The sequence below is a fragment of the Leptonychotes weddellii genome, chromosome 12, assembly GCF_054177405.1.
Source record: "Leptonychotes weddellii isolate Sample4059 chromosome 12, ASM5417740v2, whole genome shotgun sequence".
Lineage (NCBI taxonomy): Eukaryota > Metazoa > Chordata > Mammalia > Carnivora > Phocidae > Leptonychotes > Leptonychotes weddellii.
The window spans coordinates 29,546,460-29,564,214 of NC_138380.1; the positions used below are offsets into that span (position 1 = coordinate 29,546,460).

The 17,755-nt window shown below is 39.9% G+C and overlaps 1 protein-coding gene across 8 annotated transcripts in view; it reads right to left on the bottom strand.

Annotated features, from left to right (window-relative positions):
• ST7 (suppression of tumorigenicity 7) overlaps positions 1–17,755 on the bottom strand; it is a 232,255-nt gene that overhangs the window by 98,782 nt on the left and 115,718 nt on the right. For all 8 annotated transcript variants that reach the window (XM_081800210.1, XM_081800208.1, XM_081800211.1 and 5 more), the window contains exons 2-3: positions 15,116–15,198; positions 2,533–2,692 (exon numbers count right to left, since the gene is read on the bottom strand). In XM_081800210.1, the coding sequence (XP_081656336.1) occupies positions 2,533–2,692; positions 15,116–15,198 (243 nt within the window). The remainder of the gene's footprint in view (positions 1–2,532; positions 2,693–15,115; positions 15,199–17,755) is intronic.

The window sequence follows — 17,755 nt, forward strand, 5'->3', positions numbered from 1 at the left end:
AGACAATGTACTTTAATAATATTTTTCTTATTCAAAAATAAAAATCACCACAGGAAAAGAGAAGTGGAAAATAGTATTAGTCCCACTGCATCTGGTACTTTCATACTGGCATACGTGTTTGTTGAGCTGAGTTAGGCCAATTTTAGAAACCCAACTGTCAAGGAGAAGAGGGCAGACTGAGCCCTAAATATACTTAGATAAGGTAATTTCCCCTTTGCTAAATGTAACTATTTGAACGTTGTTATGAGATCAGACCATAAATGCTGTATCTATTACACAGGAAATGAATAGAAATATTGCATGCATAGTAGTAGACATTCAGCAAATACTAGTGGAATTGAATTAATAATGATATTCAAAAACTCATTCCTAGCCAGGTAAAAACTTAGTACAAATACAACTGGGAATTTCCATAATTATTATTTTTGAATATATTTTTATAAAGGGCTTAGGTCCTCCCTTTTAAAACTGCCATAAAAGCACTAAGAATAGTACCAAGATTTATATAATGCATAAGGCTTACTTCAAGGTAGCCATAAAGAGAGATAGCAAAATAATAGTGACAGTAAGAAGAATTCTTCATTGTGTTAAGGAATGATGTCAAGAAATTTAAATTGGGTAGAGAGAGAATTTTAATGCAAATAAAAATGTACTCACAATGAAGAATGGCCTCAAATAAGGCTGCTTTCCATTTCTAATCTGTTATTCCTACAATGTTTTACACCATTCAAAGACTATAGTAACTCTAATTGGGTAAGAGGTCTTCACAACAGATGCAAAGTGAGGGCAGTTATCCACAATGTCTTATATGATGATGACTGAATGATCAAGACCCCACATTAGAATAACGTGCCACACTTGTTAGAATAGTGGTTAATGTTTCACTTTGCTCAACTCTCTGTTTCTTTCACAAAATGGGTAAGTTTTCAAAGTCCCAGACAATTCTGTTACCTGAGTGGTGCCATCTCTGGTACTCTTTAGAATGGAAAAAAAAATGTGTACCTGGTGGTGCCCCCTGCCACTCACAGATGGCTGGCAAAGGGTCTATTGAAAGGGACCAGATCAACAACAGGAATAAAATATATGTGCAATGCTCCTTGATGCTTATCACCTGGCGAGACAGTTATGAAATATAGACTGAGTTATTCTAGGAGAAAGAAAAAAAAAAGATCTAATCTAGCTCTTTAATTTCTTCCTCTTCATCCTTCAAGTATCAGAACTAGTGCCCTCCCCTTCAAGAAGCAAACTTCTTCCCCAGCTTGGGTCAGGAACCCCTCCTTTGTTCTCCATAGCACTGTATGTTCCCTCATGTAATCACAGCACTCACCACTGTGTCTCCTTCAGTAGACATGAGAGTTCCATGAGGACAAGGACTTTGGCTTTTTTTCCCAATCATAATATTCATAAGAACCTGTATAAGGCCAGGCTCATATTAAGGACTTAGGAAATGTTTACTGAGCTGATAAAGAGACCAAGTTAAGAGACCATATTCTTCCCTCTTCTTTTATGAATGGAGAAATTACAGGCCTTGCATGCACTCATTTGTTCATTCACTGAGTTTCAATGATGGAGCAGACACTGTGCAAAATGCTAGAAATACTGCAATAAAGCAGTCAGCTTAAACATTACAGTGCGATTTGATAAATGTTGCTAAAGATAAAAATGTTACAAGTCGGGCGCCTGGGTGGCTCAGTTGGTTAAGCGACTGCCTTCGGCTCAGGTCATGATCCTGGAGTCCCGGGATCGAGTCCCACATCGGGCTCCCTGCTCAGCAGGGGGTCTGCTTCTCCCTCTGCCCTCTTCCCTCTTGTGCTCTCTGTCTCTCATTCTCTCTCTCTCAAATAAATAAATAAAATCTTAAAAAAAAAAAAAAAGTTACAAGTCAACAAAGGTGGAGAGATATGGTACAACCTATCGGAGAAGGCTTCCCAGGAAGTAACACTGGAGCTGGGTTACGAAAGATGGGCAAACGCACGAGAGAGGGAGACAGACTTCTAAGAAAGGGGCCTTGAGAAAACATGGCATGCTCGAGAAATGAAAAGCAGAGGGACAGGATTGTGACTGAAGCCAAAGCTGGCAAGAAAGATGAAAGCAGCTTATGCTATGCTAAGGAATCTGGGCTTTATCTTCAGTGGAATGGAAACCAAGGCAGCCTTGTAAGCAAAGGAGTGATGTGATCACATCTAGTTAGACAGAAGGTTCTGCAGTTAGCATGGAAGAGAATGGACACATTCAATAAAGTTCGAGAAACTAGGGACAAGGAGCCCAGAGACTCAGGCTGGGAATACTGACCTATATAAATGATCCTTAGCTAAACCAAATTGGAGAAAAAGTAAAATTAAACAAAATAAATATTTCCTTTCCTTGTGATGCTTATATTCTATTTCCCTGGTAGAAGCTGTCAACACCTTAGGAAAATAAACTGCATTTTTCTCCGGAGACTAATATTTAAATAACATTATTACTGCCTTATAGTCATAATAACTTAGTAAAAATAAATAAATCATGTTCAAGCTGAAGGACTTTCCATACCTGAGACACTCTGCCTGTTGGAATCTGAGTCCCCATTGCTGGAGTTAGAATTGTTGGAGGAGTTGTTGTCAACCCCTCCCAGGAGGGGGCGCAAGTGGCTTACTGAGACTTGTTCAATGAATGATGTTCCATACTTGCGAAAATACCACCATTCAAATATCTAGAATAGAAAAATTGAAAGAGTGATTATGGTCCTTGTTACTGTTCATGATTTTGTACACATGCCCATGAAATATGCTGCATTTACTAATTACATCTACCTTAAATACTTAATTTTTACTCCAAAAATTTTGCTTTATTCTAAAAATTAAAGAGTTTAATAAAATTAAAATACCAATTACACTTTAAATTCTCAATGTAGTTCCCTCCACTTAATACTAGCTTTCAAAGAAAATCCATAACTATAATCATGGATAAAAGAACACTGTTAAGAGCTGCTCAATATTATTTTCCTCCAAATTTACATAATATTCTAACAAAATCACCATGGCTGAAAGACAACTCCAGAAATGTATACAAATAAGCAAGTTTTAGAAGTATGGCTTATGAAATATTCCAATTCTTGGCACCTTACATTCTGATAAAGCCATACTGCATAAAATTTTTAAGATAGCAAAATTTTATTTTTATTTTTAAAACAAGCATTTCCTTAGAGAAATGCTGGTTTTACAGAAAGAATGAAAGGCATCCCACTTCTTGTATGGATGGTACTCCACTACTGAGAGACTTAGCAATGTCCCACCTGCTAAGAAGTGCTTTATAAACATAAGCATCTGTTGAACACCATTAAGGTTTCCTAGTTCACCAGCTTACCAATTATTATATACTATGCATTGCCAAGGAGAAAAGAGATAATTTTCATTAATAAAAGGAAAGAAGCAATAAAACTCATATAACTAGGCTGCAATCATGACTTCTAAGCACTGGGAAAGCAAGCGACCTCCCCCAAGCCTGCTTCCCTGGCCCCTTGGTCCCTCCAGCAAACACTTTCCCACCACTGTTCAAAGCTGCTCTCCCCCACATTCTTTCTTCTCCTTTCTGCCTGATTTGGGATTTGTTCCTTAAGCAGCCACAAATCATCACACAGAAGAAATTTAAAAATCAACTATATCCCAGAGTCTCATAGGATTAACTATGCCATATTTTTATAATATAATACAGAATGTGGAACTAACATAGAATTAATTATCTTTATGCTTACAAAAAACAAGATTTTATTACCTACTCTGGAATGGACTTTGGGCTATTATTTAAAAATCAATGTTCTCTCTCTTCTGTTCTACAAAAAAAAAAAAAAAAACAAGCAAACAAACAAAAAAAACCTTTTTTAAGACAAAAAGAACATCTATGAATGACCAGAAGGAGACATCAATTAAACCAAATGTTTCCAATTCTATGACAACTTTAACTTAATTCCAAAAAGTTACCCCTCTGACTATATGAATTTTCATGTGTTAAGACATTCAAGTAACTTCACTGGGCAGACAGGGAAGAGAATATGATATGAAAGCTAAAAAGGGACAGAACTAGTCTATAACATTTGGAATGCTAGGAATAAGAGATCTTGCTTGAAGGAACAAAGCTCAAGAATGGTAAATTTACAAACCATGAATCCAAGGAGTCTGTAACCTTAGGCAAGTTATTTCACCTATCTGAACATCAGTTTCTTCAATTCTAAAGTGGAAATCATATTCATTCTTTATCCTCAAGGGTCCTCCATTTTCACAGCCATGTAAAACACCTAGTTTCAATCCCCATGTAAAATCCCCAGTTCAATGCCCATTACATGTTTCATTCTCAAAAGTAATAGCAGAGCTACCATTTATTATATTGATGATATACATACCTCTCCTGCACAGGACACCTGACATACTGATGCACTCCACTCTCACTAGTCTATGATTCAGGCTAGTACAGCATCTTCTTGTCTGTTACTAAGTTGTTGGCTGAAAGCCGAGAAATCATTGTGAAAAAGGGTACTGCTCACCATTCAGTTCTGCCCACCCAACAAAGCCCTTAAGAGATTCGTGGCTTCGCCTTTATTAGAAGAGAAGGAGGCTCCAAGAAACCCAAGAACACTGGGCACAGAACTGGCAATGGCTCTCAATCACTGTGGCGGAGCGCTTTTGTTGCCCTAAGCCTTTGCTCTGCTTTCTATATTATGCTGCTGGGCACCTGCCAGGCCTTCGTTCATTCACTCACAGTCACATACAGGAAGTGCTCCACACCAGTCAAGAGCTGGGCTCCAGGGTTATATAATGCACATGTGGCCCCTGATACCACCAGTCCATGCCACAGACCACAGCGCCTCTCACAGGTTGCTCCTGACGTAGCCTATACCCATCACAACACACACACACACACACACACACACACCCCTTGGAACTCCAGATTTCTCAGTTTCTGCAGAAGAATCACAGAATGTCAGTACTAAAAGGGACCTTAAAGGACCATGCACTATCTCCATTTAAAGAATGAGGAATGGGGGCACCTGGGTGGCTCAGTTAAGCGTCTACCTTCAGCTCAGGTCAGGATCCCAGCGCGCTGGGATCAAGCCCCGCATCAGGCTCCCTGCTCAGTGGGAAGCCTGCTTCTCCCTCTCCCACTCCCCCCTGCTTGTGTTCCCTCTCTCGCTGTGTCTCTCTCTGTCAAATAAATAAAATCTTAAAAAAAAAAAGAAAGAATGAGGAATGACCAAAATCACACAGCAAATTAAGTAGCCGCTCAGCCTAAAGCCCCAGTTCTGTGCCACTAATCTCACCAGGTCTCTACAACAAGACATCTTTTTGTAACTCTGTTGCGCATTCAAACACAGACAGATGTAGCCTATCATTTCCCTTTTCAAATCTTTATTTCCTAGTGCCTTCCGATGACTCCGCTGTCCCTTTGCTTTCTCAGCTATCAAAACCAATCCAGAAGTAGTCTATCAAGTGGGACTGGATAATTCATTCTAAATGATTCATATTAATGAGGTATTTGCATTATAATACGAGACAGACCTTCCACCCAGTATTTCTAACGCAGGATTAACAGATCTCAGTAAAGACTGGGTTATTCATGCAGCTATTTGGGGGGTGGGGAAGGGTCTTCTCAGGCCTGTCTTTTTCACAGCAGTAGATGGCTTCTTATCTATCATGGTCCTTCGTTGTACTATACGAATGTCCCCATAGGGTATTGGGGACTCTAATACGTGTTTAGGGAGCAACTAGCAAAAGAAAGTAGGAAAGGACTTGAAGCCTTCTTTTTTTTTTTTTTTCAAAGATTTATTTATTTATTTGAGAGAGTGAGAATGAGAGAGAGTACATGAGAGGGGGGAGGGTCAGAGGGAGAAGCAGACTCCCTGCCGAGCAGGGAGCCCGATGCGGCACTCGATCCCGGGACTCCAGGATCATGACCTGAGCCGAAGGCAGTTGCTTAACCAACTGAGCCACCCAGGCGCCCAGGACTTGAAGCCTTCTTAAACCTCAAACTAAGTCTTCTAATTTGGGGTTAGCAAAATAATTTGCCCCTTATCCCGAAACATGACAGGCTTTGGGCCAGCACCTCACAGTATTTTTAAATATCTGCACAGATCCAAGTGGGCAGATGGTGTTATTTAACACACACATATTTGGTGTCACTTTGAATTCTTCTCCCTGGTGCATAACCGACAATATAAACAGCAAAGCTCTCATCAACAAATTTAGATTTTAAAATTAGTCCTTGCACATGCTAGTAGCTTAGTGGGCTTGCCTCAGTGGAATAAAACAGGTTTGAATCTGACAACCATAGAATTAAAATATAAATTTACTATTTCATAGTCTTAAATGCATAATCCCTCTAGTGCTTTTTTTCCAACTCATGCTTCACCCCAAAGATTATACAGATCAAGTAAGATGAGAACTAAAAAGCATCCATTCGACTTGGCATTTAGGAAATCAACAGTGGCCCTCCCATCTAGCTGAATTCAAAACCCAAATACACTTCATGATAGCCAAGTTTTGTGACTTTGGTTCTCCTGATTCTCTGGGGCTCAATTATCTGATATGCAAAATAATGTCACAGTAACCACTCAGTTAATGTTGGATGGATACACAGATGAATGATTACAAGACTGGATGGATGGATGGTTGGCGAATTAAATGGATGGATGACAAGGGCTGGCCCAGTGCTTTAATGGAAGATAGTCTAAATCAACAGCAGGACCAATGAAAGTTCTTGTGGAAGGGTAAAGAATCTAGCGAAAAGAGAGACATTAAAGATACAAAAAGTACAAATGACCAAGAGGCATGATGCCAAGAGCCCAGAAAGCACACCCACCCCACCTTCAAAAGGTAACCTACCATTTCTTGCCCTGTGACAGGAAGAAAAGGAAGGATGAATGAATAGAAGGGAACATTCTATTTTGGAAAATAGGGTGTGATATGAGCTGTTTCACCAATAAGAAGGCAACAAAGTGATAAAGTGGGTGACACTGATCTCAGTGGAGATGTGGGTAAGGCTTGCCTTCTGAGAATAAGGAGAGTGGGGATGGAATTGGGAATGTGAGAGTTGAAGCGGTAGTTTGGATCTATACCTCGCAGGACAGAAGGACCAAAAACTATACTTGAGACCCAGATTATATTTAAAATAAAGACCCATTTGTCAAGGACCCCGTTAGCAATGCCTTGTGACCTCCTCCATACGATTTGGCAGAAACAGAGAGAATGACCAAAAAGCACTGGGACTAGGGGTGGAGATCCAGGTTTGGAGCTGGCCTAAAATACAACTCTCCCACAGGGAAGGAACAAAAATCTGGCAAAGGGATAAACAAACAAGACCCTTCCATCTACCCTGCAAACCTAAAAGCTGAGTCTTCCCTGAAGACGCCTAGATTCTTCCTAGCCAATAAGCCCTCTTCTTCTTGAACTGCATGTTCTACATAAAAAACACTTCTCCTTGTGAATCAGGGCCTTCCCTATACCCTATACCACACTTAAAAATGCTTCAAGATTCCCATACAGCAGCACCTTAGTAATTCCACACCAATTCCATGAAATCCACAGGAAATACAATGATGTCTCAGCCTGAAATTGGCTAAGTGTTTCCTAAGGATTAGAGTAGGTAATGATATCACAGGAGAATAGACACAGTGATGCTGGAGATTAAAGAGGAAACAGGAAACTTTCCTGCAGTCTGCTCCCAAATGGAAAGACTGCAAAATTGACACCTGCTCTAAGTCTTCAGAAACATATCTGGTGGTGAACAGTTTTTTGGCAAAAGGGGATCTTCTGGGATTAAATGAGATAAATCAAGGCAGTGGGCGTGGACTTTATAATATCCATAATCTTTTTAGCTTCTTGTTAGAATTCTCAAATACATCCTTGTCTCTGTACCCACTGACTCTTTCAGAGTTCCCCCCACACACACACCCCACCCAGCTCCACATGATGACTGTTTTTCCCTTTTGGGTTCCTGTTATGTTTTGTTTAGGAATACTGACGTGTTATGGAAGGGGTCTTAGCTTCCCACTTCCTTGGTCTCAGCCAGTCCCTAGTCACTGTTCCCCTTAACAACTGAGGGGGCTGTGTGAAGAACTGGTGTTCATGCCCTTCAACCCCCTTTCTTGGCCACATATCACCAAGGCTTTAAGAAAAGAGAGAAGACAGCAAAGTGAGGTTCTCTTCAAGGTCAACAGTCAATGATCCAGCCCCACCTCCATGTCTGTATGTTCACAGGATGAAATTTTCCACTGTAGCATTAATGTGTATGGCCTGGAAAGGAGCGTCACTCTCCTGGGGGAAAATCATGAAGAGTACTGACATGGGGAGAAGCCATCCCGCACCATGTGCCTCAGGCCCTGTCAGCTCATGCTGTGGTGGCAGCTATCCTTGTGGTCCCTTTCTTAGAGATTCTGATTCAGTTGGTCTGGAGTGGTGGTCGGATCCATCACTTTAAACAAGCTCCCCAGATAATTCTGACACAATCAGTTAATTCATTCACTCACTGGATCTCTGTGCTTTCAACAAATATTTTGTAAGAGTCTACCCAGGCATTATATTATTGTATACAAAAACACAGATATGGTCCCAGTCTTTGTGAAGCTTCCATTATACAGAGAACAAAGGCTATGAATGATGACACAAATAAAACATAAATTATGGTAAGTATCCACAGCCAATTGGATAAAGAAAAAATGTTCCCTCTACCCCCTTTCTTATCTACCTGACCCATTTCTGTGGATCTGTTAAAATGAAAACATTAACTGTTAGATACTACTCTACCCACCTTCTTAACACTTTTATGAGACGCAGAATGATACTATGGCAAAGCAGTGGAAATTTAAATTCCAGTCCTCATTCCACCCTTACCTACTAAAGTAACCTGAATTAAGTCATAAGCTTTCTGGACGCCCAGTTTTTAAGTCTTTATTGGTTTAAACTGGATGGCTTCTGAAGGTTCCTTTCCCCAGCCCTGTAAATACATGATTTTCAAGCCTCTCAAATTGTGCTCAAATCCACACTGATAAACAAAAGGGCAGTTTTGTCCCTTTATCTGCCATTCTCTTCTTCATCTTCCTCACTTCTGCCTATCTGATCATTAATCTGATCCATTCAAATACTCCTGTCTACAGTCAGACCCCAACAGGCGTATGTCTACTCTCTCGCCTGGCACTTTTGGTCTCCTGTGGAAAATTATTATTCATAGTGACCCCAAGAAACTGTAATCTGATAAAGGTGAAGGAGCCTTGGTTTCCTCCAATTATCTGCAGGCTCCCCTACCATGTGATCCCCACAGCATCTCTCCTTCTTTATTCTAGAGACAAGAGATAACTTGCCTCATAAATCAACACAGCCTGACATTTATATGCAGCTTCCCACACCCCAAGATCCTTTCCAATCAAGTTTCCCTCAGTCTTTTTTTACTCTTACCTCCAGAATCACCAGCATTAGGGTGATCCACATGTCTGTCAATTAAAGTGCTATCTCAAGTGCAAGTCAAGTTCTCTAGATGGATAAGGAAAAGTTGAAAGGATCCATAACAATCTTCTAGTCCCACTCCCTTACTTTTGAACAGGAAGGGATGGAGGACATGGTCAAAGAGATCCAGATTCAAATCTTACCATTTGTCTACTATAGAACTGTGGTCACATTATTTAACACTTGTGTCTGTTTATACTCAGCAGCATAAAGCCACTGCTACATCTACCACTTATAATTTTAAAGAGAATTAAATGAAGTAATATATACAAAATGCTTAATATCTGACATAGAGTAGGAACTCAATAAATGGGCCTTTTGATACAACTTATTCCTAATTATCATCTCTTCTACACTTTCCCAAAAACATAATTTTTTACATGTAATCTATGAACTAAGTCTTTTATTTACTATTCTAATTTCCTCCTTTTATAGTTCTTGACTCTCACTTCTTAAAATTATGCCTCAGATGCCTCTTTTTATATCTACTTAATATGTGTGTAAAATGTAGGTGTAGGAGCATATCTACATCCATGTTATTGGGGATCTATGTATAAATGTCAATATAACATACAGCATTTTCTCCATTCTACCAACATTTTGAAAAAATTAAGGGGAGCATTTTCTCCACATAACCACCTTACCACTCTCAAAAACAAAAACAAAACCCAGAAATTTTCTCAATTGAAATTAACATTATTCTGAGAGGCTACTTCAAGCAGACTGGGCATGTCCTTGCTAGAGCAACTAAAAGACTAAATTGGTGGGTTTGGACTGTGATGACAGGTGCAGTTCCTGGGGCTGGAATTGGACTGAGATCGGGAGGCTTGTGCCAAGAGGGCAGAGGGGCCGCTTGGAGTTAAGCAAGGGAGAGAGCTGGCCAGATGGGTATGTGGGCACAGGACCAAAAGGGAAGAGTGAAAGGTAGGTGGTATGTCCAAACTCTTTGCTGGTTTCAACCTGCAAAATTAAGAACTAGCAGTAGTATCTAGTAAAATACACACTGATTAGGATTAGTCCTCATTTATTTTTAAACACATTGGTATAAAAGACAGTAGCATTGCCAAACACATTTTATTTTATTTTATTTTATTTTTTTAAAGATTTTATTTATTTGACAGAGAGAGCGAGAGAGCACAAGCAGGGGGAGCAGTAGAAGGAGAGGGAGAAGCAGGCTTCCCGCTGAGCAAGGAGCCCGATGCGGGGCTTGATCCCAGAACCCTGGGATCATGACCTGAGCCAAGGCAGATGCTTAACCGACTGAGCTACCCAGGCGCCCCCAAACACATTTTATTTTTATGTATATTTGTTCAGTTAGATGACTTTTTCAGGGTGTTTTTGTTTTTATTTACCCCTCTTCCCCTAAGACATCACACTGCATGACAATTTCAGTCTCCAGCATAAGAATCCTGAGGTCCCCAAACAACCATGTCCCCTGGGGCATCCCTGTACTTTCAGCATTCACTGTCTGGCTCCCCTTCCATTGCTCAGGGGAGAGTAGTTAGGTAATTGTCTCTCTGTGCCAGGAAACAAACCGCTAAGCACCTGATCCTTTACCTCAATGCTGCCTCTCCATGAATGCTCTGGGCCAAAAAGAACAGTGGCTAAATAGAAATCTCAACCCTGGGTACATTTCAAGGGCTAGCAAAGCTAAGTCCCCAAAGGCAGGACAACACCAATGCCCATAATCTCTAAAGCAGGAGCCTAAAGCTATCAAGAACTATTCCCGCATCTAGTGATTTCGCCCTCAGTACAGACCAAGCATTTTTGAGAAAGGTCTTTCAGAATCTTCAAACATCAGAGGTTTTCCAATGCTCCAAGTTCCACAGCAGGCACATCCTGTGCCTCCTGAGAAGGCTGCAGGACAGCTACCGCCTGAGATGCGCTGCAGTGCCCGTCAGGTTTCAGCAGCTGCCCTCCGCACACAGGGAGAGGGGGTCCGGCACAGGGGGTCCCACTCTACCAAAATCCCTTCATTTGGAGAACACGAAAAGTAAGCAGATGGGACTTCACCTCCCTGACTTAGCAGGTAAAATGACTGCTGGACCTAGCTTACCAAGAAAAAGGAAATCACCCACACTCTGGAAATCAATTTATAGCCTAGCGAACCCACACACCAAGATAAAATCCAGCCTGCCATTTGTTCAGCAAGCTAGGAAAACAGCTGAGAACTGAACCAGAAGGTGGTGAAATGAGTGACAGCCTGCCTGGGCTGAAATCCTGCTTTTCACTATTTGCCAGCAAGATGATCTCAGGCAGGTTACTTCCTTGCCTGTGCTACCTATTCAGCCTATGCATTAGTAAAATGGAAACAAGGCTGGCAATTACCTCCTCCTACTGTTGTGAGGAGTAAATGAATTCGCATGTAAAGTGCTTAGATCAGTGCCTGGCACAAAGTAAGCACCATCGAAGTGGGTAAACATTCTTAAGTAAACATCCCTGAGAGAAGAACACACAAACAAAAAGCTACTTTCTGCATCAGAGTGAATTATTGATTTTAGCATGAAATTGCTATTCAAATTGTACCTAAAAGTTCACTTTTTTTGGTTTGTCTAATCAAAAAATATTTCAAAGATATTTTAGAAAGAAAATATTAAAATATTATTTTAAATGTAAATAATTATTAGATGGGGACTTGGAATACCTTCTCCTCTCCCCCAAAAAACATACATGCTAAAAGGTTGCCATGTTCAGCACATATTTATTAATCATTTATCAAGCATTTGAAAGCATTTTCTAAGTTTGAAGTTTCTTCAGTCCATCAAGAATATCAGGTGGGAACCTGAGGACATAGGTTCTAGGCCTGGCTTTGCCACAAACTAACATGAGCTAAAGCAAATCACCTTATAGCTTTGTGAACAACTCTTTCCAGTATCCCTATTTTTCGCATGTCCCCACAGAACAGAGAAGACTTAGAGACACTGATGGGTGTGCAGATCTGCATTTAAGAGGCAATAGGGTACAAACTACTATACATACCTTATTTCAACCCATGTCAAGGAGAAGTTTTATTTATTTATTTTTTTTAAGATTTTATTTATTTATTTGACAGAGAGACAGCGAGAGAAGGAACACAAGCAGGGGGAGTGGGGGAGGGAGAAGCGGACTCCCTGCTAAGCAGGGAGCCCAATGCAGGGCTCAATCCCGGGGCCCTGGGATCATGACCTGAACCGAAGGCAGACACTTAACGACTGAGCCACCCAGGCGCCCCAAGGAGAAGTTTTAATACACTTCCTTTCACCTTGGCTTGGTCTCTGCTCAGTACTGGGCTTTCTATGCAGATTTCCATTTATATAACCATCTTGGAGTGGTTCTTGCTGATGTTCTTCACATTCCTGGCCCAGTAATATCAACTTCAAACATCTCCTCCCTTGAGTCCAGCAACCCATGTGATACACAGAGCAAGATTAACCTGAATATGCTTTGACCACAAAAAAAAAAAATTGCTCCCCAAGCCACCACCATTCCTTTAAGCTGTTTGCAGGTTTCTGCCCTGTATACATTGTTCTACCCTCCATTGCTCTAGGTTCGTATATGTATTTGTTCCATGTTTTTGTGCCCTTCTCCCCTAAAACTTGTGTTTTTCTAGTGCTCTTCTCTTAACATCAACTCTGTAATATCTTTCTTATTCTTATCTCTATAAAAATTAGTAATTAGTAATCACAGCATTATGTGTAGACAAAAAAAAAACAAAAACAAAACATTCTAAAACTTCTTTCTCCTTAAAGGCCATTTAATTATATTAGCGTGATTACAGTAAATTAGATGGCCCTATGTAAGGTCACTTAAATTAAAAAAAAAAAAAACCAGGGCGCCTGGGTGGCTCAGCTGGTTAAGCGACTGCCTTCGGCTCAGGTCATGATCCTGGAGTCCCGGGATCAAGTCCCGCATCGGGCTCCCTGCTCGGCAGGGAGTCTGCTTCTCCCTCTGACCCTCCTCCCTCTCATGCTCTCTGTCTCTCATTCTCTCTGTCTCAAATAAATAAATAAAATCTTTAAAAAAAAAAAAAAAAAAACCTACTTCGGGTATTATAATTTAACACACTTGTAATTATTTAGAGCATAAACTAATGGAGCCATAGAGATGATTATCATTGCTTTTGCCTACTTGGAATTTTTGAAACAAAGAAATAGGGAAATGGGAGCGCCTGGGTGGCTCACTTGGTTAAGCTTCTGCCTTCAGCTCAGGTCATGATATGAGGGTCCTGGGATCGAGCCCCACATCGGGCTCCCAGCTCAGTCAGGAGCCTGCTTCTCTCTCTCCCTCTGCCACTCCCCCTGCTTGTGCTCTCTCTCTCTGTCAAATAAATAAATAAAATCTTTAAAAAAAAAAGAAATTAAATAAAAGAAACAGGGAAATGTAAATTTTAAAAGAAAAGAAGATAAAGGGAAGAAAAGCTTAGAACTGCCATCTCCACCTCATACATTTAAAGAAACTGGGCTAATCACAATGAGATACCACCTAAAACCAGTCAGAATGGCTAAAATTAACAACTCAGTAAACAACAAATGTTGGCAAGGATGTGAAAAAAGGGGAACCCTCTTACACTGTTGGTGGGAATGCCAACTGGTACAGCCACTCTGGAAAACAGTATGGAAGTTCCTCAAAAAGTTAAAAATAGAACTACCCTATGACCCAGCAAATGCACTACTAGGTACTTACCCAAAGATACAGAAATACAGATTCGAAGGGGCACATGCATCCCAATGTTTATAGCAGCGTTATCAATAATAGCCAAACTATGGAAAGAGCCCAGATGTCCATCAACGGACGAATGGATAAAGAAGATGTGGTTCATATGTACAATGGAATAGTACTCAACCAACAAAAAGAATGAAATCTTCCCATTTTCAATGATGTGGGGTGGAACTAGAGTGTATTATGCTAAGCAAAGTAAGTCAGTCAGAGAAAGACAAATACCCCATGATTTCACTCATGTGGAATTTAAGGAACAAAACTGATGAACATAGGGGAAGGGAAGGAAAAATAAAATAAGACAAAAACAGAGACAGGCAAACCATAAGAGACTCTTAACTATAGAAAACCAACTGAGGGTTGCTAGATGGGAGGTGGGGGGGATGAGGTAATTGAGTGATGGGCATTAAGGAGGGCACTTGATTTAATGAGCACTGGGTATTATATGCAACTGCTGAATCACTAAATTCTGCCCCTGAAACTAATAATATACTATATGTTAACTAACTTGAACTTAAATAGAATCTAATTAATTAATTAAAAAATAAAGAAACTGGGCTATATTTCTACTTATCTTGATTATGGCCAATAATCCATTTTGAAAAGAATGAAGAAAAACATTTTTAGTTGAACTGAGTCACATGTATTTTATAGTATCTCAAGACACTAAAATTTGACATAGAATTGTCTTTATTTTCCATTTTATTTATATTTTGTTTTTCCCCTTCAAGAAAAGTAATATATGGCTATTTAAATTTTTTTCAAATATTTTAGAAATATATAACCTGGGCAGTGGAAGGCTCTGTAAGTCCAGCTATCCAACATATACACACATGCAAGATAAATCACCATAAGCTGCCGGTATATATTCTTCCAGAATTATTTCCTGTACATATACTAACATATTAGTAATCAGCATACTTTTAAATAGGAAGGATTCTACCACTTACCAAAATGAGCCCTGATATTAGTGAGGAAGTGCCTGTCAGGGCCACGTAGAACTTCGGTGTTAATGTGTTCAAAAACATGCTCACTGAAAAAAAAGAGAGAAGGAGAAGAATAAGGAATGCGTAAGTATGTCAATAAAACAGAGTGTTCCCTATTTTTCTCTCTGGTGAAATCATTTGTTTCTGATGACAAAAATTCTTAGAACCATAACAAAGTCCCATTAAAATGGTTCAGCATCATAAAGGCTCAGAATGCTAGATGTCAAGCGCTATATCCTGAAAGAAAATAGCCACATAAAAGAGAAAAAAGCAGCTTTTTAAAAAGTTTCTGCCTCCCAAAACTATTGTTGTGAATGGTCTTCATGGATTCATAACCACTGAGGAATCTAATCAAAACTATTACTAAACTGTCAGTCAGAAAGAGAAGATCTTACATATTTTGTCAGAACCACACATTAGAGTTCTTGATGAACCAACAAGGAATACTTCAACCTTAGAACAAACGGAAAATAACTACAGTTGATCCTTGATTGTGTGGGTATTAGAGGCACCAAACCTCCACACAGACAAAATCAGCACATAACTTTTGACTCCCCCCCAAAACTTTACTAATAGTCTACTATCACCCGAAGCCTTACCAATAACATAAAGTCAACTAACATGTATTTTGCATGTTATTTGCATTAAATACTGTATTCTTACACTAAAATAAGGTAGAGAAAAGAAAATGTTAAGAAAACCATAAGAAAAAGAAAATACATTTTCAAGGCTATACGGTATTTATTGGAAAAAATCCATGTGTAAGTGGACCCAGGAGGTTCAATCTCATGTTGTTCAAGGGTCAACTGTATATTTTTGGCAGTTATTAAAGATTTTAATACTATTATTACTCTTAAGAAGGAAGCACAAATTGACAAAGTTAGCATGCATTAGTAAAAGTTTTTTCACCTTACTTAAAAGGCTGTTAGACTGCTCATCAAAATAACTGGAGTCAATGAAAAAAAGATAAAAAATAAACCACTAAAAAGGAATGTGCAGTCAAGAACTTTTCTGACCAATTTCTGCCACTCTGTTCATATCAACTATACAGTTGATCTGGCTATCCATTAAGTAAGGTTCACTTCCATATTTTATAAATATATGTTAAGTCATTATCATTTGTATCTAGTATTGCATGAAACTTTTATTATTACCAAAACAACAACTGACCTTAAGAGCTTTCTGCATGCATATTCATATTTCTTTACTGAGTCCGTTTGTGGAAGGGTATCACATTGTCTGGTTTTAGAATGAAGGATGTTAGAAGTAGGGCTTTGACATTATTAGGGGAAAAGGCTTTGGCATTTGTCCTGAACTCGGCGCAGAAAGCCAAGTCACCAACATGACCACAGATTCCATGTTCACTCATTCAACAAATACTTCTCTCTGTTTATGAATGAGACCATGGACAAGGAATGGAACCATGAATCAGACACAGTTCCCAACGTCTAGAAGGTCACAGTCTAATTGGGAAATGAATAAGTAATTACCATAAAGTTTGATAAGTGCATAGACAAGTCCTGAGCATAGGATGTTATAAAAACACATTATAGGTGTTGAACGCTACATCTGAAACTAGTGATGTACTATAGGTTGGCTAATTGAATTTAAATTAAACACACACACACACAGACAAAAGGGATGCACCTCGGGCTGAAGGCTGGAGAAGATGTCCAGGAGAATAAGTAGGAGTTAACTAGACCAGCGCAGGCAGGAGGAGGGACAGACAGAAGGGCAAGGTCAGCAGAATAAGGGGGCTGCTTTGAGGTACTAAGAAAAGATCACAGCCTAGGGCGCCTGGGTGGCTCAGTTGGTTAAGCGACTGCCTTCGGCTCAAGTCATGATCCTGGAGTCCCGGGATTGAGTCCCACATCGGGCTCCTTGCTCGGCGGGGAGTCTGCTTCTCCCTCTGCCCTTCCCCCCTCTCATGCTCTCTCTCTCTAATAAATAAATAAATAAATCTTAGAAAAGATCACAGCCTTTCCAAACATTTGTAGAGGCTGAGGAGGGAAGCAGCTTGAGCTGTGGACCTTTTGCAGAGATGCAGATGTAGAAGGGCGCATGGATTCCATCCTTCCTGGCTATCGGCCATCCCTCCCCTGCACCCACTCTTAACTGAGTTTGTTTGACTTGCGGGCTATCACTTGTAATCTCAAGAGTCTGAACTAACACAATGTGCTCAGTTGATAGTCACTCTCTCTGCTTATGCTCTCTCTCTCTGTCGAATAAGTAAATAAAATCTTTAAAGATAAAGGCACAGAAGATGCAATCGGCCAAGCCTGTAGAGGTACAGCTGAGTTAAGGCTGGGTTTGCCTGGCCATTAAAAACCCGAAGTTGTGGTGAGTTGTCATTTCCCAAGCAAGTTGGTGGAAAAAGGAAGATTTTTTTAAAAGGAGAAAATTAAACAAACAAACCTAGAGCTTGTAAATGCCAGTCTGATTCTGAAGTGCCTAAAATTCTCCAAATTTCCATCCTCATACTATAAATGACCCCACATTCCCCATTATTTTTTTAAAAGGTCATCCTAACAGAGTATTTGCTTCATTTTATAGTTATGAACTCTCATATATGTATCATATACTTTTCAGTAGGTTTCTGGGGAC